At 35.4% G+C, this 23,870-nt stretch overlaps 1 protein-coding gene across 1 annotated transcript; it reads left to right on the forward strand.

The window, feature by feature from the left end:
* The first annotated feature begins 64 nt into the window (after positions 1-64).
* Positions 65-23,526, forward strand: LOC139980291 (protein Red-like). Its single transcript, XM_071991839.1, has 22 exons — positions 65-244; positions 1,071-1,143; positions 1,832-1,933; positions 2,473-2,532; positions 3,044-3,113; positions 4,414-4,508; positions 4,809-4,923; positions 5,329-5,408; positions 5,888-5,925; positions 6,519-6,682; positions 7,428-7,536; positions 8,191-8,230; positions 8,722-8,944; positions 9,598-9,672; positions 10,153-10,214; positions 11,229-11,255; positions 11,858-11,938; positions 13,331-13,397; positions 15,845-15,933; positions 19,315-19,426; positions 21,186-21,214; positions 21,766-23,526. Exons 1-22 carry the CDS (start codon positions 235-237, stop codon positions 21,800-21,802), a joined length of 1,758 nt encoding a protein of 585 aa, XP_071847940.1. The 5' UTR covers positions 65-234; the 3' UTR covers positions 21,803-23,526.
* Positions 23,527-23,870: the final 344 nt, after the last annotated feature.

The following is a 23,870-nucleotide window of genomic DNA, read 5'->3' on the forward strand; positions in this document are numbered from 1 at the left end:
CAAATTTATTATATTGACTGTGCTGTGTGTGTTGAGTTAGTATCTACATGTAATACAAAACTCTGCACTAGTAATACTAGTAATAGTAACAGCCAAACTCTTTAATTTTGTGTACAGTACAAATGGAATTGTCCACTGACTGAATGCGAGATTGCCTTTGGATCTACTGAATAACTACACTGATCTTATTTTTAACTTTCTATTTCAAGTGAAGCAAAGAAAAGACGATCAAGAATGCCTGAAGGTCAGTCAGCTTACTGAGAAATATATGGGATAACATGAAGTTAGGCCTAGTAATATTGCATACTTAGGGTAATGCTAGCAATAGTATTAGTCTGAATGGAAGATCCCTCGCAGCATCACAGGTTTAGGCTAGCATAACTATAGTTTCTGCTTAGGACCTATGTGTCAAATTATGTTAACCTGTTGTACTACGGCCTAGCCTACTGATATTATATCAGTGAAAGGTACAGTAAGCCTTATTTGTTATTAGCCTGACCGTTAAGATACAAAATACAGCAACGCTGTAGCAGTGTACTAGTAACACAAGAACCCAATAATGCGAACGCTCTATTTCTTTCTTTTTTTAGTAAAAATGTTAGTGAATCAGGAAGAAATATATTACCCATGCCAACAAACCAAAAGAAATGAAACCGATAGCATTTCCTGAAATTCTGATCAAATTCTCTAAAAGGAAAACAATCGCAGCTTGCTTAAATTTTGAGTTAAGAATTGAAAAAGCTGCTGACTGGTAGTCAAACGCCTGCAACAATTGACCAAATATTCCAGGTTACATGTAAACCAAGAAACTGACACACTCTTTCTTGTGATTCCTACAAAGTATCTTACATGTAGTGGTGATTGAGTGTAAGTACTGCAGATTTGAGTAAGCTTGCACAATCACACAGACACACCATGGAGAACTCAAACCCAGACAGCTTCCATATGATATCATGCAAGGGATCATTCACTAAATGGTCCATTGTAACTTGACAGTAGAAAAATCTTTATGTTAAAATGCCATTGGAAAGTTTAAATGATCTCATATCTTTAATTCCTTTCTTGTTTAGTAAACGATGAACCGTTTTCTAACCCGCTGCCACCGCCAGCAGCTAGGAGGGAATCAGAGGATTCAGATGCTGGGTAAGATTTTCATGAGTTTGTTATCTCCACTTTCAAAATTGTTTAAATTTATAAGTGAAGTTTTTTGTACATGCACAATGAACAAATTTTGGCTACAGGATTGTGAAGTGTATGTTACATATGGAAATTCATTGTTAGTATGGTAATTGTCACTGTAGCTTATTTAAATATCCTTTCTATGTAGTTGATACAAAAGGGTTCATAAAAGCTGTTAGTTTAAAGTAATTTGCCACCAACGTGTAAGTCATAAACCCTTGCAAGTTTCTCCCACATTTGTGGTCGCTTTAAGCGTCTTAAAAATAACTGCTGATTATTATTATTATAATTATGATCATTATAATTGTGTTCAAGGAAATTCCAACAGCCTTGCAATGAAAAAGGCACAAGCTTATTTGGCTTACTTGCCGTTAGTACACGACTCTGTTCCCTTACCTTAATCAATAAATAATCAATGTATCAATAATGTGTCGTTACCATGTTGTTCAGTAATGTCAAACCAGTGCTGGCCCAGATGAGTGGTGATGAGTCAAGGTTATAGTTGTTGTACATATATGGAATCAGTAAAATGCAGAAATCTTTACACTCCTGTCTGTTTCTTGTTCACGCTGATAGTACTTGTATCATTTGCTGCAATGATAACTCTGTGACAGTTGTCAGTATTGCTGATATGCTTCATTTGTTTTCTCAGGGTGGTCCACATGACCAACAAAGATTTTCGTCAGCTCTTGATGACACCTCGTGCAAAACCTGGAGAAGCCCCTCCCAGTCGAAGAGATTCAGAGGAAGTGAGGTGAGGATTAGAATATGGGTCTTTAATCAGTAACTTTTAGATGTGTTAGCATGTGTCATTTATGCTGTTAATTTTTACCACCATTTTATGCAAGAAAGTAGACTAGTTTAACGGTACTAGAGCTAATATTGTTAACGCTCAACTAGAAGTGCCGACATCTATCGTGATTTTTGGCAATGATTGGCATAGATCTCTTAGTTGTAAACAGAACCTTATCAAAGATTTGTTGACAGTTGACATTTGTACAGTAGTCACTAATATTTTCCCCTCCAAATTCGCAACCACAACTGGTATAATTTAAATTGTTAGGTCTGCGAAAGCTACTTTGAGAATCATGAATCATATGAAAATTCTCTTTGTTATACTTCTCCCCATCATGTCCCCCTTTCAAACCCATCCTGTCTCCCCTCAAACCCATCCCTTCTCAGAACAGACCCATCCATTCCCCTTCAATCCACCCTTCTCTCTCCTAAACCACCCACTGAGATTTTACTGTGGTTCCTATTGTTTACTGCTGTCTTATTTTATCTTCTTTACAGAGTGGTGAAAGAATATAATGAAGATGATGATCCTAGAGCCAGGAGAAGGAAGAAGAAGAGGTAGGTTAAAGAGGATGCATCCTATAGTGCTTGAGTATGTAATATTCCATGGTAACGTTAGCCTATCCAGTGTCTAGCCTATCAGCCTATATCTTTTCCTTCAGTCCTGACTGGTATGTTACTATGACAATTATTCTGCCGCTATTTAGCCAGTACATGAACGAATGTACTGTTTAACGTTTACAGAAATCTCATTTCATAAAATGGCCAGTCAGTCCTGCCACCTAGCTTTTCTAGCAATGTGTGGAGAACAACATCTTCCGTAATAGAATTCTAAACATCAATTTGCCAATTAAATACAGCCGAATGGCCACTTTGTTTGTGAACATAAAAAGTGTCACAAGTATTCCTATGTTTTCACATAGTATATTGGACTGTAATGTGTACATGTGCAATATTTAAGCAAAACCTTTCGTGAGGCTAGTTTTTACGAGTAAAGTACAGTCACAAGAAAGTACAGGTAGATTATGAAATCAATGTGATTTTTAAATTGCTTTCTCTCCTTTTGCAGTTTTTATGCCAAGTTGAAGAAACAGGAAATGGAAAAAGAAGCTGAACTGGCAAGAAAATACAGAGACAGGGTAATCAACTTATCTTCCAGACACATTGGTGTCAGAACAATTGGTGTCACATTGGTGTCAGAATGTAATCAGGCAGCACCATCTGCTATAAAGCTTGCTACTAGGTTGAATCCTAATTTCATTTCCTCCTGTTGTAGGACACTTCATCAATACAACAGTGTCAACTATTTCTAACAGTATTCGGAAAATGGACAATGTCTTGAATATCACATTGATATCTTATGGTCTGTGATAAAATAGAAATCCCTTAAAGTCCCTTTTCAAATGAATAATTAAGTACCCATTCATAAATATTCATCAGGTTAAACACTCTCAACTGTGGACTTTATATTGATCATTTGTATGGTATTGTTTACCCTCTTTCAGCGGTAACATCAGGTTCACCTATTTGCAAGTTCTTTTCATACTATAGGAATCATATTTTGGTGAATGACTGGATATTTTTTTCTGTTTGTGTTCCCTGGAAGAATATTTAGCTCGACTCAAACTATGGGTATTTGTATACTGACCTAATAGATAGACTTGTAGATCGATTCCAACAGTATGAGGACGAGTGCAATTAGAATTCCCCTGGGAAGGACTACAAGTACAACACTCTGAGTACAACTAGAACTTGGTATGAGTACTTGGTTATGAGTACTTGGTATGAGTACAACTTGGTATGAGTACTAGTAGAATTCCCCTGGGTAGGATTACAAGTACAATTGCATGAGTACAAGTAGAATTCCCCTTGGTAGGATCATGAGTACAACAGCATGAGTACAAGTTGAATTCCCCTGGATAAGACTACAAGTACAACACTCTGAGTACAAGTAAAATTCCCCTTGGTATGAGTACTAGTACAACATCATGAGTACTAGTAGAATTCCCCTGGGTAGGACTACAAGTACAACAGCATGAGTACTTGTTGAATTCCCCTTGGTAGGACTATGATTACAATGGCATGAGTACAAGTAGAATTCCCCTTTGTAGGACTATGAGTATAGGTGCAAGGCTCCAGGTGTGCATTTTTGTACTTTATTGTGCATTATTATCTATGAGAGAAAAAAGTGTGAGCAAAATGCTTATGAGCTTATGTTCTGAAAATATGTAAAACTTAGAGGGCCTGATGTTTCGATCCTGCTAGTATTGAAACGTCACGCCCTCTAACTTTTTACATTAGTATCTAAGCTAGATTTCAAAATAGCCTTGGCATAATATTAAAAGCTTGCAAGAGCAAGGACATGTATAAGTACGTATGTTAGAATATGAATATGGACTCACTACAAGTCTGATAGATAATGTATATAATTTGTTTCAGGCCAAAGAGCGTCGAGAGGGGAAGACTGACTACGATGAGTCCGAGGTGGTCAGTACTACGGCCAATTACAGAGCAGTGGCTCCGGACGCCAAACAGTAAGTCCCAAAGTCAATCAAGAGATGATATACTCAAGTAATAGGCTGTGCTTAAAGGAAGAAATAAAACATATATTGATAGAGCATTGGGTAGGTCTCTTTAATATGTTGTGGTGTTTATGAATGGCAATGTCGCAAATATATAAAAAGATATTTCTCGATCTGAGCTGAATTTTTAATCTTTTAGGGGAAGTTAAGTTTGTCATCTCTGTATTCACAAGTTATAGACACAGGTTTCCAAGTGTACGATATTACAAAATTGTGTGTTTTCTAGTATAAGAAATCTTCTTCTCTCCTTAGTGATGAAGGAGCAGCCAACAGGAGGAAGCAGTTAATTGAGGAGAGTAAGTACCTTGGAGGTGACATGGAACATACTCATTTGGTGAAAGGTCTGGATTATGCCCTACTTCAGAAGGTAATAGAACAGTCATCTCTTGCTAAGACCTTTAAACACACCAATTTTTGTTATTGGATCTGTTATGTTAAAAGTAACAAACCTTTAGCACAAAATATTTTGTTTTGGAAGTCAGTCACTACAGTATTGTTGTGAGTGTTAAAGTATGTATGGTTTAAATTACTTGAATAAAAATTGATGTCATGTTTGAATGTTTCATAGAAGAGAACATCGATTTGCTATGTCTGCATTAGGAAATGTGAGGTAATGATGGATGAAAACCAAGTGAGTGACAAAGGTTTGAACATTTGCATTTAAGAAGAAGAAGAAAAAAGTAAAGAATGTAAGTTGTTATCAAAGGCCAAGTAAACATATGCATATTAATGAGATTATAATGAGATGTGTCATATTTTCTTTTCTCCAAAGGTGAGAGCAGAAATTACTACAAAAGAGAAGACTGAAGAGGATGAAATGGAGACAAGTTTCCAAAATACATCAAAAGACCAGTAAGTGGCCGTAACCATGGTAACTAAGTACTTCCAATCACAGCTGAGGAAACACTTAAACTAGATGATGAGAAATGACACATTCAGTCACTAACATTGGGTTCAAATGTCAAGTTTGATGAAAAGTTTTATTGTTGAAGTGGAAGAGGGCCCTTGTGGATTCAGGAAAAAGAAGTATTACATAAAACAAATAAAATGTAGCTTGGGAAAGAGTTGTAATTTTGTAAAGTTTATGTCAAACTTATCATAAAATGTTTGAGTATTGATGACTTATATTAAAAGTTTATGTTGACCATACTTCCTCAGAAAGTAATACTTACGTGCCTTGAGACAGAAGTGAACATTCCTCAAAAAATATTTTGATGAGCCATAATTAACTATATTTTTTCCAATATTAATTGGAAATATTATTATGCAGAAGATGTAGAACTATTGTGTTTAATGTAAGTTGTATTCCTTTCTTGTGTTTGTATTTATAGGGATATCGATGACACAATTCAGTTTAAGACTCGGATGGGTAAGTACTACGTAGCAATATTCATTCTGTAAACAGAAACTTATGCCTATGTATTGGTAGAGGGGAGTGAGATATGTGGAGGGCGGGGGGGGGGGGGGGAGGGGAGAGTTGAACTGTCTTTATTCCCAATAGATAAGTCTGAAGTGTATTGTACTGAAAATCATCAGTTGTTAATTAAGTTTTTGAATAGGTTGGTTTTGCTTCTACCAAAAATGTCATGTACAAAAAAAAAACAAGAAAACTCTCAACAGCATCATATTGATAGTATCTGTCTAACATTGCTATTCATGAAGGCATTGACTTCCAGTTTGGTTTGAATAATTTTCATAAATTTAAGCAGCAAACAGTGATTATTCAAGACCCACATTTTGAAATCAAATTGATATTCAAATGCAAGTGTAACCTTATTATCTGTAATGATATCAGGTTAATTAGTTTATGTGTTTAGCCAGTGACATGATGAAGGTGATGTCATAATTCCAAGTAAGGTAACTTAGTGTAAAAGACCTTGTGTGCAACATAAGAAACATCTTCAGACCTGAATCCTGATTCCCACTCTTAATAGCTGATTCTTTTGTTCCTGTTGCTTGCAGCTCGTAGCATCTATCGCACAACGTTCAAGAAGAAGTCTTCGAGGGTGAACGAACTGTTTCTACCGGGGAGGATGGCCTACCAAGTAGAACTGGAGGATGAATATGCTGAGAGTGACATCCCCACAACCATCATCAGGAGCAAAGCAGATTGCCCAACTCTAGAGGTCAGTATGAATATTCAGCAGGTCATTGTCAAGTTAGCATCTTGGGTTGTTCATGATGGAGAAATAATAAATACAATTATGCATAACCTGAGGGTATCAAATCCAGTGTGGTCGATTGACTGTGTCAGACATCAATCCTAAGAGGGCTCTCATGTCATATGTAGGATTGACCCATAGCAATTGGACAACTGACATTTTGAATATTTTTTTCATTACAATCTTCAAATCATGATGGTGTAAACGTTTAGCTTCCATTATCCATGGAAGTTTTGGTTGGTGGATTAAACCTCTTTGTAGGACAAAAGTGTTTCTTCAACTGTTTGAAGTTTCTGTTAACACCACATTATGAACATAATGTTCACTTTGTTTAGTACGCTTTGACACGTTGGGGTATTGATACCATCAAATCAGAAGTAGTTATGTGATACAACAGCCATTAGTAGGTGAGATGCCGAATGCCTTCTTTGAGAATGTGGCTACCAAGAATTTTAAAGTAGGACAATGCATTGATACCATCATTTCAGTAGTAGTCATGTGTCACATTCTGAAATCATGGGATCAGCCATTAGTGCAAAAACAATATAAGATATTCGATTGCCTGTAAACCTTTTTGTAACTACTGAATACTTAATAGGAACAAACAGCTATTAGGACTATGAACATGAGCATCATTTTGCCATGAAGTCATTCTATAAGATGTTAGTAATATTATAACAATATATCATTCCTATTGTTATTATTACAGTCTCACACCAATCTAACAACCAATGACATTGTCATCAATAAGTTGACCCAGATTCTCTCTTACCTGCGACAAGGCCAGAGAAACAAGAAACTGAAGAAGAAGGACAAAGGTGAGTGAAACAGTGTCAGCTTCATCTCCAGCAAAGTTAACTTCGTTTCGCATGCTATGCTCTATTTCTCTTTTCAAACTGTGAGATGATAAAAGTGATGGAGCAGTGTGGAGAGAGGGATTAGTACATTGATCTTGTTGGTTGTCATCCGCAATGAAGAACAGAGTTTCAACAACACATCGGTGAATTACTCGCCAACTGCTTTCAGTTGTAAACTTATTCTGTTTCTACTCATTCTATCAGCCAACTGTCAGTGTTTCCTTGTCAGCTACTGTATTCTAGCTAAACAGGTTTTGCTCAGCATTGTTGTACCTCGATGCCAAAAGTTGGGCCATTTTCCTCTCCCCTTGTCCATGGTCCAGGTTCAGTTATTCGTTTTGTAGACTGTGACAGAGTCAACGATAGATTTCCATGCGTAGTTTGCTTCATATTCGGGACAAAGCAAAAATATAATAATATGTTTTGTTCAATATAGTTATTGTCATAAATCACAACGTTTATTTCTTCCTCCCCCTCTAATTGTGTAGTACAATACAATTGCTTAAGCTATCTAGATTGTTAATGTTAACTGTATATTCTATTGCAAAGAACTAATAGAGTAATAACCTGCTCAAGCTTAATAAACAGAAAACTTCTTATTTCCATTATTTTCAGGTAAACTGAAGGAAGACAAAGCTGCACCAACTGAAGATAAGTAAGAACTCTTTGCATTGCTTTTATTGTGGTTAATATAATGTTAACATTCTTGAAATTACTGAACTAACTTTTGTGAAAAAAAACAATCAACACCCTTTTCATACTCATTCAGCATTGCAAGCAATGCCTCATTTGCAAATTAAAAGCTCGGAGCTAATTTTCTTAAAGTAGATCTGCTACCAACTGATAAAACCTGATTCAAAATTTGTTTAGTGTTTTTGAAAAATTAGCATATATTTCACTGTGGTTGAAGTAAGGTCAGAAGTAAAACAAACAGCAGTTAAGTATCTTATTCATGATTTTGTCATTAAGCCTCTGAAGATGGTCCTGCTAGGATTGAAACGTCAGGCCAACTTACTTTTACACATTCTCTTACACAGGCCCTCTAGTGGATAAGCAGTTTAATAACAGTTTTGTTTTATTTTAGTATCTTATTTGACGCAGTCATAGTTCCTGGTGTAATGTAGGCTTCGTATTTTACCTATCCAGCATATTTGGCGATATCGGAAGCTACGTCCCTGATTTTACCAAGAAGTCTGGCAAAGAGAAGGACAGGTCCAGGGACCAGGACCGATCACGTGACAGACGGAGAGACGACGAGAGACGGAGAGAGAACAGGGACAACAGGGAGAACAGGGACAACAGGGACAACAGGGAGAGAGACAGGAAACCAAGAAGCTACTTTGAGAAACCAAAAGGAGAAGAAGAAGATGTAAATCATAAACAACTTCTTCTTAGAATATCAAACTGAGTTTGCAACCATTTGCAAATATATTATTCTTCATGATATCTTGACATACATTCATGTGGTACTTTATTGAAGCAGTAGAAGTTTAACTGGTACATTGTTGCTTTACACATTTAAGAATGATCTGAAACATTAATGTAACAAGGTTATACTGATTTACAATAGGTCATTTAGGCTAGCGTATTACTTGTAATGACAGGGTGAAATCAGCTCACACTTAGTCATACTTTTAATGAATACATGATTAGTAATAATTAGCAAAATAAATACCATTTATTTGTCTTGATATTGGTCTTTACTCTTCTATTCTTTGTACATTAAACCGTGGTTTGTACCTTCTTTTCTTTGTACATTAAACCGTGGTTTGTACCTTCTTTTCTTTGTACATTAAACCGTGGTTTGTCTTATCTTGTAGCCAATGGATGTACAGGGTCTTTAATGAATCCATGATTACTATTAATTTGCAATATAAATACCATTTATTTGTCTTGATATCTGTCTTCACCTTCCATTCTTTGTACATTAAACCGTGGTTTGTACCTTCTTTCTTTGTACATTATACCTTGTTTGTACCTTCTTTCTTTGTACATTAAACCGTGGTTTGTCTTATCTTGCAGCCGATGGATGTACAGGGTCCTTCTGGTTCATCCAGTGAGTTTGTAAAGAAGATCACAGAGAAGTACAGTAGTAAGGTAATCATCTTAAATAGGGAACAAGTTTGCTTACCTCAAGGGAATTGCAGGGCATTAAGTAATCAATGTCCATCCACTTGAAATGTTTGTTTTTTATTTGAAATGTTGAACTGATCTGTTATCTCAGAACATGTTTGTTGCTTTTGAATGGAATTGAATTGAATTTGGAAAGATTTAAATAGGTATGATTACACTTACTAATGACAAGCACAAGTTTTGACAATTTTCTCTGATCTTAAACTTTTATTGTATTAAATAGGTCATTGATAAGATGGTCCCATTAATTCTTAGATATGTTTTTATCTCAATAAACACTATAACTACATATAGATATTGTCATAGTGGAGGGCACTGCTTAGTATATTTGATGTTCTGCACTAGTTCATTTGGTGTAGCATTAAGGATAGGTGGCTTTGTTGTGTATCACAGATGTCTTTATAAATGGCAACCGTAAGTAAGTGTTTCTTCCTATCCTCGTAGGTGCCAGAGCAACCTGTCCAGGAAGAGCGCTTTGCCGGAACACTAACAAATGCTGAACTCAAATATCCTTTGACTTTCATTCATATGCAAAAAGGAGTTAGATTTGGTATTGGCAACGGTCATTACTCAGTTGTGAGAATAATGATGATGTGTCAGATCATAATACAGTGTATCATGGGATATCATGATTGATTCTATATTGTGGGGCACAATGGATTTGAGGGGATGAAGTTCCAATCCTATCAGAATCTTGTTCGTAGGTGAACGGACATATTAACAAACATCATCCATAGATGTTATCAACAGATGGGCAGACAGCTGTCTTCATACTTGGCACAGTTGGATACCCTTTCTTTGATAAGGAAGAAGTGAAGAATGCTAATACCAGTGTGATATATTTGTAGTATATGTTATTGAGATTCTCTTTCCTTTGGGTTTGTAGCAGCCCAGGTGATGTGTAGACCATTCATAACCACTCTCTACTATACAATTTTATTTGTATATGTCATGATGTAGCACATTTTGATCTGAACTAAATACCACATTTAAGTTATCTTTGTACCATCTCTGAGCACGATAAGACTACAGGCTTTATCCAAACCATCTACATTGAAAGTGATTGGTATCTATTGTCTTGTATCAGGCAAAGATGTGTTTGCAATTGTAAGGCATTTCATGAGAATAATATTAAAAAATTTGATCAAGCCTCTAACCATACCATATATATGTATTACAATTATAGGAAGATAGTACATCTAATCAGATATTCCTTCAGAAGTAAAGGTTCTTGCAAATGAATAATGTCATAATAATTTAGAACCGAGAGATGCATGTATTAATCGGCAAGTTATACCCACCTGAACTCGGTACTGACTTCATGATCATATTTCAGTAGTGTTGTTGGGTCACACTAATTTATTACACACCATCCCTAAACTCTAACTGAGTGTTGTCAGGGTTCCTGCACCTTTTAGATAATTTCATGATGGATCTCATGTGTAGGTTCCTCTCCTTGCTATCAGAGTTCTTCAATGTTCAGCATACTCCCATTTAAGATTCCTTAACTCGATGATTACAGCTGAGAAAAGAGAACGAGAGAAAGGGTAAGTTTAGTGTGGACTAGATAACACAAAGTGTCATGTATACTACTTCTTTGGCACTTCATTATGTATAGTAACTCTATGTAGACTAAAGGAAGTGCATGACTAAAGTAAGTGTCGTGTATACTACTTTGTTGGCACTTCATTATGTATAGTAACTCAATGTAGACTAAAGGAAGTGGATGAACAAAGTAAGTGTCGTGTGTAGCCTACTACTTCTTTGGCACTTCATTATGTATAGTAACTCTATGTAGACTAAAGGAAGTGCATGACTAAAGTAAGTGTCGTGTATACTACTTTGTTGGCACTTCATTATGCATAGTAACTCTATGTAGACTAAAGGAAGTGCATGAATAAAGTAAGTGTCGTGTACTACTTAGTTGGCACTTCATTATGTATAGTAAATCTATGTAGACTAAAGGAAGTGCATGAATAAAGTTAGTGTCGTGTATACTACTTCTTTTTTAAGCAAAAATATTCTGCAATTAATATATGTTAATGTTAGTTGTGGTTGTGTGAATTTGTATATTTATTCGGTAATTGTTATAAATCAGTGTGAGAAAAACTTCTCAAAATTAAACTCATAAGTTTGCTTCTGATTTCAGCATTGCCCTCCAAGGAGCCAGCCGCCCACATGGAAAGTCACGAGGTGCTAAGATAGACAGTTACATGGAATGCTATCCAGGGTAAGAAAGAATGGACTAAAAACAGGTTTTTCACCAAGTGGTTCATTCTTGAACCGCTGGGGGACGGGGTATAGTTTATGATAGCTTAAGTATGGTAGTTGAAGAGAGTTCACCATTGTGAGTAGTATTAAGCTTGGTATTTCAGTTACACAACACTTGATGAAACAGCTACTAGTCTGTCTCTCTCAGAGATTTCTGCAAGAAGTAATTTCCCTTTCCTCTGTTATAACAAAATCCAAAGGTTTGACAGAAAGACTAAAAGAAGCACTTTTATCTGTGTCATAAAATATGTATCGACTGGTTACAGTTTGACTATGCTATTAAAGAGTATAACTATTGCGATGTTCTTGCTCCACAATTGGTATCTTCTTATATGCAAAGTGGTCTGAATGACTATTTATGTATGTACTAGGGATGCTGGTATGGACTATTTCTTCGTGCTCTACAAAGATAGAATCTTTACCAGTAAATAATATGGTAGCTGCCTATATCTCAATTCTTATATGCAAAGTTGGCTAGGCATAGAGGCCTCAGCATTGAGGCTATACATTGGCTAAATGGATTTGTGGGTTTTGCCCTTTTGCCAGTAGAAAAAAGAAGGCATTTGTCTGTGAGTAGAAATTGAGAACTTAAACACATGGTAAGTCGAATAACAACCGGTAGTCAAAAAATCAGCATGATTTCTGTACCTAAGCCTTGTATTTACTGCTTATTAGCAGCAAACATACTAAGGCTGCTCTCACAATCCTGTACAGTAACTGATGTGTGTTGTAATCCAGGAAAATGCCAGTGAGAGCTTGATGTTAGCCAGTAGATTTTTAAGCACTTTTCTAACAAGTGGCTAAAATTGTTAAATTGTAAGCATTCCATACTCAAATTGGTCATTGTACGCATTCCATATGCAAAATTGTAGGCATTCCATACTCAAATTGGAGGCATTCAAATAGGTCATTTCCAGTAATGATAGGACTCAGTGACAGATTTGGTGTTCTTGTTTTCCTATAGAATCACAAAGTATAACTTAATTTAGTTCAACAATTCAGCAATTGTCTACTGGTTATTGAATGTTGACTGCTGTTAAGCAGAACTTGCCTTGGTACTGTTACACACTGTAACAGGAACATAAAGTGTCAAAGATTTAGAGCTGTTATCAATGGATTGACCTACATCAATTATGGAAGTGGTGTGAACTTACCACAACTTGTTGATGCATCTACAAGTGTTCTTCACACATTCAATGTTTGTCATGTGGCGACTGCAACACGCTGTCACTTCCAATTTACCCTCCCCTTCATGCGAGGGGAAAACCCTATTACATAGGTGGGAACATTTGATTGTAACTATAAATAGATATGCCTCATTTCATCATCTGCTTTATCCATCCTCTTAAAGGGCCATGGAGACGGCTGATGCCTTGGAAGATTCTGATGAGGAAGCCGATTACTCAAAAATGGACATGGTATGTACTTTCTTTTGTTTTAATTGTGTTGGTTTCGTCATTTTAGTTAATTTTTATCTCAATACATTACATGTATAGAGATATTGTAACAGTAAGTGGGACTTTCTCTTCTCTTAAAAATTTTTCAGTGTCTTCAAACAAAGTTCTTTTTCTCTGGAATTTCCAGAGCAAGAATATATCATATAGACCAACAAAAGTTACTATTTTTTATTCCAGAATTGTATCTCATTCTGTGACTTTTTCACCGATTTATGTCCAAATCGGGCCAATTTGGACTGAAAACACACTTTGGCACACCTGTTTTGCACACGCTCCAAAACTTATGTTTTATGAAAGAGAATAGAATAGAACTGTCTTTCAACAGTGGTATCGTCTAAGATAGGGTCCTATGTATTATATATTTTATTAAAATTTTAAACTTCCATTTGTTGTTTACAGGTAGGTATTAATAAGAATTTTACTACTTGTATATGACATTTAATGGCTTTTATTTGCTTTATTTGATGTTTAAATGATTTTTCTTTCTTAAAACAACACTGAGCTGCTGCCCCTACTTTTAGTAAAAAGGTCCGTTTTTGATGATTAAGCCCCGCCCCCAAGTCTGTTTTGTAGCAGATTGGCTATGACTCATAACAGCTACATGTTACATATACGAAAATGGCTACCCTCGCGAACAATTTTTTGTTCTGTAGTTAGGTACGTGAGGTGTTAGTGTACTGCATGCTAATTACATTCTGTACTGCTGAATTCAACGTAGTGCATTTAATTTATATTAGGCCTTCGTTTTTGTAACATCCATTTAAGGATAGTACTGGTGTTCAGGTAGCTTTTCAGAGCAAGGGCCATGATAAGTTTGTTTGATTGCCCTTATGTATTTTGTATAATTACGTATACACATTCTTGTATTTCTGAAGGCTACTTACTGTAGGCCTAGTGCATTTAAAAATATATATGCCTAGGCCCCTAGGCCTATTAGGCTTTCAGTGATAGCCACATTAGCATTGTACTGGTGTTCAGACAGCTTTTCCTAGGAAGGACCAGGGTAAGTTTGTTTGATGGGTACGTATAAAAGAGGAGCCGGCCATAGCATCACAACTTTGATAAGACTATAAAAATTGTATAAGGTTATGTTTTATTTATAAGGATATAAGATGTATAAGGCTATAAGAAGTATGTTTAGCTTTCTTTTGAACCTGTAATGTTTGACATCAAATGTACAAAGAATTAAAATAAAATAACAAAATGGAGAGGAACTGAGGTGGCTATTAGGGGAAGAGGAGGCCACCCATCACTTGCATATAAAAACTTGTAATCTTCTTTTACATTATTTTTTACAAGTCATAAATCCATGAAATCTTCATGTCCGAAAAATTGAGATGGAAAAACGTGGGTTGTTTTGATATCTAGAAGTGGACACAGTTTTGATGGTAGTCACCACTACAGTCTACAGTAACATACAGTAGGTCAATAGGCCTAGCTCTCAAGGCAGGCATCAAGAATATGGTCGAGTTGTTCGCCTCTTCTAATTTGGCCGTTGTCATTGACGTCAAACTATATGACCAAAAAGTCCAACAGAGACTGACCTAAGACGAAGGATACCACATAAAAAACAAGTTCTTAAATATTCTATGACATTACTAAACCTTGCAACGTCGTTCTTTCGACTAACAGGCAATGAGCGCTAAAGGCAAGACTAGCAGGATAAAGTGTAACCTGCAGAGACTATTCGTGGCAAAGTAGCAAAAATGCAAGTTATATATTTGTTGTACCATGATTGATATTGATAATTGTAGAGACAGAGCAAAGATTTGAAATTAGGAATCAAAATTAAAACTTCCAGTATTGAGATACTGCATCATTGATGCTCTTGTTTATCAAGTAATTCAATAGTCTGCCATATCTCAACAAGATGGGTTTTGTTTATACTTATTGTCAATTACTCTTCTGATGTGTTTTCTTATTCTTGATGTGAATTTGGTTAGGTTATGATTTTTACCTATTAGAAAACCTTACCTACAATGCCAATAGGTTGAAAGTATTCTAAAAAGAAAGATTAAGCAGACATTCAATTGATCTGATTTATTGAAATCATTTTGGTATCTTGCATTTGAGATCAAGTTCAAATGAATGTTGATACGATTGTCTCTTATGATCAGCAACTTAAGGTGTGAATGTGTCACCAGTTAAAGAGAAAATCTTCTCTATGGTTTTTACCTATAAGCTGTTCTTGGGGATATTAATCAGTTGTGTTAGGACTGTTGTTTTAGCATTTACTTCTGGGTTGTGAGGGGTATGTAACAAAGTGGTCAGAGATTTGTTCAATTTGATGCATTTGTAAACTTTATTTCTCACTTTAAATAAAATAAATAACATAAAAAATATCAATTACTGGTTGCTGAGACATTTTGATTGGCAGGTATGAATTTTGAACATTGCTCTCATTACAGGGTAATAAGAAAGGCCCTATTGGACGGTGGGACTTTGAAACAGCTGAAGAATACAGCACGTACATGAACCAGAAGGAAGCAATGCCCAAGTAAGATTTACAGATCAATATATATATATGTTTGATTTGTTTTTGTTAATACCTTTCTTTCGTGTTTTTATAAGCTGAATAGAAAACTAAAGACATAGTTAAGTTCAGCATATTAGAATAGCGTGCTACTAGCAGATATGTAGCAAAAATGAAACATTATTATAGCATGCTACTGGTAGATATGTAGCAAATATGAAATCATGAATAGTTATAATAGCATGCTCCTAGCAGATATGTAGCAAATATGAATTCATGAATAGTTATTAAAGCATGCTACTAGCAGATATGTAGCAAATATGAAATCATGAATAGTTATAATAGCATGCTCCTAGCAGATATGTAGCAAATATGAAATCATGAATAGTTATTAAAGCATGCTACTAGCAGATATGTAGCAAATATGATATCATGAATAGTTATAATAGCATGCTCCTAGCAGATATGTAGCAAATATGAAATCATGAATAGTTATAATAGCATGCTCCTAGCAGATATGTAGCAAATATGAAATCATGAATAGTTATTAAAGCATGCTACTAGCAGATATGTAGCAAATATGATATCATGAATAGTTATAATAGCATGCTACTAGCAGATATGTAGCAATATGAAATCATGAATAGTTATAATAGCATGCTCCTAGCAAATATGTAGCAAATATGATATCATGAATAGTTATAATAGCATGCTACTAGCAGATATGTAGCAATATGAAATCATGAATAGTTATAATAGCATGCTCCTAGCAGATATGTAGCAAATATGAAATCATGAATAGTTATTAAAGCATGCTACTAGCAGATATGTAGCAAATATGAAATCATGAATAGTTATAATAGCATGCTCCTAGCAGATATGTAGCAAATATGAAATCATAAATAGTTATAATAGCATGCCCCTAGCAGATATGTAGCAAATCTGAATTCATGAATAGTTATTAAAGCATGCTACTAGCAGATATGTAGCAAATATGAAATCATGAATAGTTATAATAGCATGCTACTAGCAGATATGTAGCAAATATGAATTCATGAATAGTTATTAAAGCATGCTACTAGCAGATATGTAGCAAATATGATATCATGAATAGTTATAATAGCATGCTACTAGCAGATATGTAGCAAAGATAAACTCATGAATAGTTATAATAGCATGCTACTAGCAGATATGTAGCAAAGATAAACTCATGAATAGTTATAATAGCATGCTCCTAGCAGATATGTAGCAAAGATAAACTCATGAATAGTTATAATAGCATGCTACTAGCAGATATGTAGCAAAGATAAACTCATGAGTAGTTATAATAGCATGCTACTAGCAGATATGTAGCAAATCTGAATTCATGAATAGTTATTAAAGCATGCTACTAGCAGATATGTAGCAAATATGATATCATGAATAGTTATAATAGCATGCTACTAGCAGATATGTAGCAAATATGAATTCATGAATAGTTATAATAGCATGCTCCTAGCAGATATGTAGCAAATATGATATCATGAATAGTTATAATAGCATGCTACTAGCAGATATGTAGCAAATATGAATTCATGAATAGTTATAATAGCATGCTCCTAGCAGATATGTAGCAAATCTGAATTCATGAATAGTTATTAAAGCATGCTACTAGCAGATATGTAGCAAATATGATATCATGAATAGTTATAATAGCATGCTACTAGCAGATATGTAGCAAATATGAATTCATGAATAGTTATAATAGCATGCTCCTAGCAGATATGTAGCAAAGATAAAATCATGAATAGTTATAATAGCATGCTACTAGCAGATATGTAGCAAATATGATATCATGAAAAGGAGAGACCATTTATTTATTTCTTAAAAACAGTTGTTTGCTGATAACTACCAAACTTACACAACCATTAATCCATTTGATTTTCTTTCAAGTAACAAATGCATTGTTCAAATAAGTACATTGAGATATTTCTTCTTCTTCTTCTTCTTCTTCTTCTTCTTTTTCTTCTTCTTCTTCTTCTTCTTCTTCTTCTTCTTCTGTTTTAAGTTGTGATGATATATTCTGCCTGTTGTCTGATTTATGCCAGCTTGTCTTGTCATGCCACAAATTTATGAATGTAACGTCTATATTTAAAGGTTTTTTTTTTATTTCTGATGCCAATGCCAACTTTCTTTCATGTTATGTAGTAACATTTGTGGTGATATGATGTGATATCATGGTGGAAGATTTGAGCTGTAGAAGGGTGGGGTGGGGTTTGTTGGGGGTTGGTGGAGTTGACGATAGGTTTTCTGTTTCTAAGATGGGTAATGATGACTTCAAAATGTGCAACCAATAATCCAGAAGTTACAAGTACCTGCTTGTGTTGTTGGTCATTTCTGCAACTCTTACTTCCTGACAGGACAGGAACAGAGATATCTACGCAGCTCTGATTATGTAATTAATCTTAAAATAGATCCTCGTCATAACCATTCTTGAGTCTTCTACTCAACTGTGATGATTGCCATTCCTAGAATTTGACAAAGATTTCAGTCAAGGACAACTTCTGTTTACAGTTTGTAATGTGGGATAGTTACACTTTCAGTTACGATGGTTTCCCTTATACTTTAACAAGAATTTGGTTGAGCGCAGTGTTGAAAGCAACTTTCAGTTTCGTCTAGTTGTTATGATCTGTTAAGTGATATCCCATGGGTCATTGACAGACTCTGTATGTTGATGATGTAAGTAGTAAAGCCATTAATGGCCATTAATGAAGACATGTTTTTATTTATTCTCGTTTTAATTGCCTATTCAGTTTTCCATGATTCATTTACTTATTTATATACATGAAAAGCTGAATTTATCCTAAACTCCCTTCCCTGCTGCTCTGTGGCTTCTATGGCTTCCATTGATTGAGAATGGGATCTCTGGTTACATGGTATTGAATGCTCTCGGTGGCTTCTGACTGGTGCCCCTACATAGAAATGGCTATACCAAGGGATCACCACCAACTAAGGTCCAGTTAGCTAAGTTGGAAGAGCAAAGGACTTGTAACCCAGAGGTCACTGGTTTGAATCCCCTACTGGTTAAAAATGTCTGCATTCTTGATAAGTGAAGAAGTAGATGGGGTAGGTTAGGAGGGAAGGAGTGGGGCTGGGGGTGGGGGGGGGTTGGGGTGAGGGTGGAAGGAGGTTGAAGATTGGAAGACAAGTTAAGAATTACTTCAAGTTTGTGAGATACAAATTGCAGAATTATTTAACCCCAGGTTCTGTCCTCAACCTGTCTTTTTCAAGTACATTTTTATGCTCTCATACTCATGCTTTTGTACTAGTGCATGTATTAAGGAAATGTTGTTAGTACTTTCTTATATGCTTCTACCCAGACCTTCTTCCACTAAATACTTTATGGCTCCATTTTGTGTCTTACAGAGCTGCCTTCCAGTTTGGCATAAAGATGTCGGAAGGGCGTAAAACTAGAAGAATGTTTACCGAGAAGAATGAGAAAGCTGCTCTTGACAGAGAGTGGCAACAGATCAGCCAGGTATTACTCAGAGGCTTGCTACACATTTTTTCTTCTTTTTTCTTGTTAAAAAATGTTTCGTCTACAAATTTCCAGCAGTGTTTTTCCATTTGTATGATACTGTGGCATCACCATTCAGGCCATGTTATGTAATGAAAATAACACATACCTGGATATCCCTAAGGATATCTATTTGGTTCCAAATAATTTGGGTACTCTTAGTTCTCAAGGTATGATTATTTAAGCTAATACAGGAAATGTTTGCATCCTACACATTTCATGCAGTGTTTTATTGGTCTCGTTTGGAAGCCACTGATGTTTGCGCAACTTCTGTTTCGTGAAATGTTGGTTCATCGAAATCGACAGAATTGTGTTTTCGTGAACATTATCTTTCCAGCGACAATAAAACCACTAAGAGAAGGACATTTTCCATGACCCTTATTTTGCTTCCATTATAATTTAAATTATGTTCTACTTCCAGAGCCTCTTAAATACTTTTTCCTCCATTCTGCTCCTGACTCTCAATTTCTTTTGTCAATATCTGTTTATCAAAATTACCTAAGAAAAGTAATAATACCTAAACCTTGACCTTAAAATCAGCAAAAGTAAAACATGCAACCTTTATATTGAATAAATTAATGGCATGGTATGGTGCTATATATATATACATTTATATGATCTTCATATTTGCTCTAAAATTTGCCCCGTTTGTGACACAATTTGTAGCAGTGAATGAGAAGCACTTGTGAACTCATAAATCAACTTTAGTTTTATCCAAACAAATTTGATATTATCATGGAATTGTTGTGTAAACCGATAAACATAAAGTTTTGGTCAGTTAATGTGTATCATAAGATTGATGTTCTTCCTGTAATTTATTTAATCCTTTGGTCTACTCTTCATCCTTCACGATGATCGCGTGATAAGTTTTCACAACTCTCTGCTCATATCCTGTTTCTGGGAACTTATGCCTCTTATGAGCCTTTGCCAGCATCCTGCTGTAATCCTTAAACGGAGAGCCGTGACGTCAGTACAACTGACAAGAAGAAACCTTATCAGATTATGACATAGGAGACTGTTTTCCTTGATTAATTAATCTCACTTTTCATATCGAGCATAGTGTGTTTGTAATACAATAGGTGGTAGCAGATACTAGAAAGTGAAACACTATCCACATTCGTTGCTAAGTTATGAATCCTAACAATTTAAGTATCATCTGCCAATTAGTGGAACAGATGAACCTTATGTGTTTCACAATTCTTAGTTTCTCACTATGTTACAGCATGACAAGTTGCAACCCACTCTGTGAGTTGACTGACCTACAGTGTTATATCTAATTCTCAGTGAATTTGGAGCATACATTATGTATTTTTTTTTGGGGGGGGGGGGTTACATTCGTTAGGTTGGTTTGTATGCAGTATCTGTTGTGTACTAAACTGTCAAAGGCATAGATAAATAGCTTTTCTCCAAATGTGTATGATGTTCACCACCCCAGTAGCTACTAATGAAGGGCCTAATACATCTGATACTTTAAATACATGGTAATGTGGTACTTGGAATTAACATCATGGAATATTGAAATGGTTTTGCCAAAATAGCTTTTTGTGCATAATTTCAACCATTTATGTTGGACAAGCTTAAGTAACTGTCACTTTCTCTATCCAGAAGTGACAATGGTAGGTTCAGATTGACCAAGCATGTGGAGATGGGTTGGGGGAGGGTGGCTTATTGGTGATAGTCTTTCTTGTTTTTCATTATTTTAATTTCTCCTTGTTAATAGATTATCTCAAAGAGAAAAAGTGAAGGAGGGTAAGTTGTTTTTATGTGACTACATTAATTTTTTTCTTTTGTATTTTGAATTAATGATGATTTATTTGTACAATCATGCATTTAGAGCTAATATTAGTCATATTTGATAGTCTAAATATGCATCAGAATGCATCATTTAACGTTTAAATTTTCCCCTACATGGGAGTCACCAGCAACAACACATCACACCTCTTCTTTTATGAAATCCTCCATAGGGCCCCTGGTGCTTTCATAAAAAAAGTGTAGCCCTTACCTAAATTTTGGGTTTTTCCCTTCTCCCCACCCCACCCCTCCCCCGTCACCTTCAAAATCATGTGCACACCACTGATGGGAAGTTACAAGAGTAAAGCCCATCATCCCCCATGCATGTCTAAAGCAATCTTTTCTAATTTGCATAATTTTAGTTACTTACGTTTATTTAAATTCCATGCAAGCAATATCAGGTATTTTCATAGTACTGATGAAGTGTTTAAAGCAAACGTTACAACATCTGTGGTGTCTGTTGCATTCTGATTACTCTCATTTTTCTTTTCTCTCCCATCCTATCGCAGAGGAGGAGGAGGCGGTGATAAGAAGCCAAAGTATTAACAAAGAGAAATAAAGTTCACGGATGTCTTCGATTGAAACAGTTATCAAAACTTTCACTTGAGTAATCCTCCTTCAAGATCAATTGTGAGACGCAGAGAAACCTAGCACTGGGACAGTGGACTTCCAAACCGTGCTGTAAAAGATCTCTTGTACACATTGAACAGGAAATGGGTGATGGTTCATTTCACTAGGGGATTTCACAGAGTCTGCTTTGCTATGACAGGCTTGGCTGATATGAATGCAGGTGATTGACATGTGGCTGTGAGCATGACAGCAGTAATAAAATATTAATATAATTCTAGGATATAAGAAGGGTAAGGAATTAATAAATTAATCGACAACTTTATTCCATTGCTTTGACAGCTTGTTGTTATTTTAAATGAGATGATGAAACTTAAGACAGGGCTATCCAATATGTTTTGTTAATCTCAGTAGAAATCTATTTAAAGTGCATCTTAATTTGTCATGTGTACAAACTCTTAGTTTATTTTTCCATTAATTTCAGTAGAGAAATTTAAACTGACACTATCAACTTTGTAACAACATTGTTGCAATTTAGTAGACTATTTTTAACCTTTTTGTTTGAGAAATGTTTAACTGTCAAGGGCATCTGCATGAATTAAATGTTTTCAAAAGTACCATTACAACAACAACCTTAGAAGTGTTGGTAAGAAGTTTTATTCCAAGCTTAAATTTTCTGTAAACGTCATTCAATAGCAACGTTAATTTTTTATTGAAGGTTCTGAGTTTGGAATTTAAGATCAAAAGGCAGAAATAAACTTCATCTGTTTTATTGCATGTTGTGTTAAAAGATATCTTTCATAATGCCATGAAATTATATCTGTTTAATACATGACCTTGTTACATGTACAAGTCTTTGTAGGTATAAGGTATAGGCAAAAGAAGTGTGGGTTAGGGAAACTGACCCCCTCTCCCGGATTGGTGGAATGGAAGGTGGTAAAGTGTTAGCAGAATTTGTTAATTGAATGAGAAGCAAGTTTCTTGCTAATGTCGTGCTGTGATGATGATTTAACATGTGACATTGGAATCTTGGAATGTGATATTATGTTTGATGGTGTGAGGTGAGACCGACACTGAAAATGTTACGAGATGCAAAAATGAAATACAAAAATAGTAAAATCATGCTAGACGGTTCATTATTCATTGTTCACACATTTGTAATTTGTAAGCATGATTGTCATATCTCATGTAAAGGTGCAAACTTCTGTCCTAGTGCTAGTAGTGCTGAATTTAAGATATTAATTATGTTAAGGTGTCAAACAGCAATGTCTTTGCCATCTACACAAATTGTGAACTGACATCAATACGGAGGGGGGGGGGGGGGGGTATGTGACATTCAATATTAGAATGTACATCCTCGCTGGAACAATATTCGCTTTAATTCAGATTTGAACGGTTTGAGCTACTGCATCATTGGTGCTCTGGTTCAAGTTCTATGCCACATTTTTTGTTTCATTCTGCCATGTGATGTGTACATATGTAGTTGGTGGCTGTGTGTACCAGGCGTATATTGGTATTTCACATCTGATTGTAAAATTAATTTTTTTTCTACTGAATATTGTTCCAAAGATGTGATCAGTGTGTATATGCGTGTTAGTTTATGATGCCAATGAAGGAAATATCGGTAGCACAGTGGGTGCAACTATTAAGGTCAATGTTAAGGGATTACAATAAAATTACAAGCTCCAAAACTTACAAAAAAATTCATGGGGTTTTTTTGGTTATTTTTTTGAGTAATAATAACAACAAAAGCTTTTTGTCCTGGTAACTTTAACGGAAGTAAAGCACCTTTTTGTGTTTCACATGGAATTCCATTTCCTTTGTTTGTCACAAAGTGAAATAATGGATATTGTCAGGAAACACTGCATTTGCCAAGTGAGGCATGTGACCCTAATATCTGATCAGGAAAGTCAAACAGAATTACAAAGTCAAGTGATTTTGAATAAAAGCGATCAATTGTTAAAGACTAGTTTAGTTTGCCACAGAGTACTTCACAATGCCTTTATAATGGTCAGTTATTTGTGTTGTACCCTCAATGCCAAAATTA

The sequence above is a fragment of the Apostichopus japonicus genome, chromosome 14, assembly GCF_037975245.1.
Source record: "Apostichopus japonicus isolate 1M-3 chromosome 14, ASM3797524v1, whole genome shotgun sequence".
Taxonomy (NCBI): Eukaryota; Metazoa; Echinodermata; class Holothuroidea; order Aspidochirotida; family Stichopodidae; genus Apostichopus; species Apostichopus japonicus.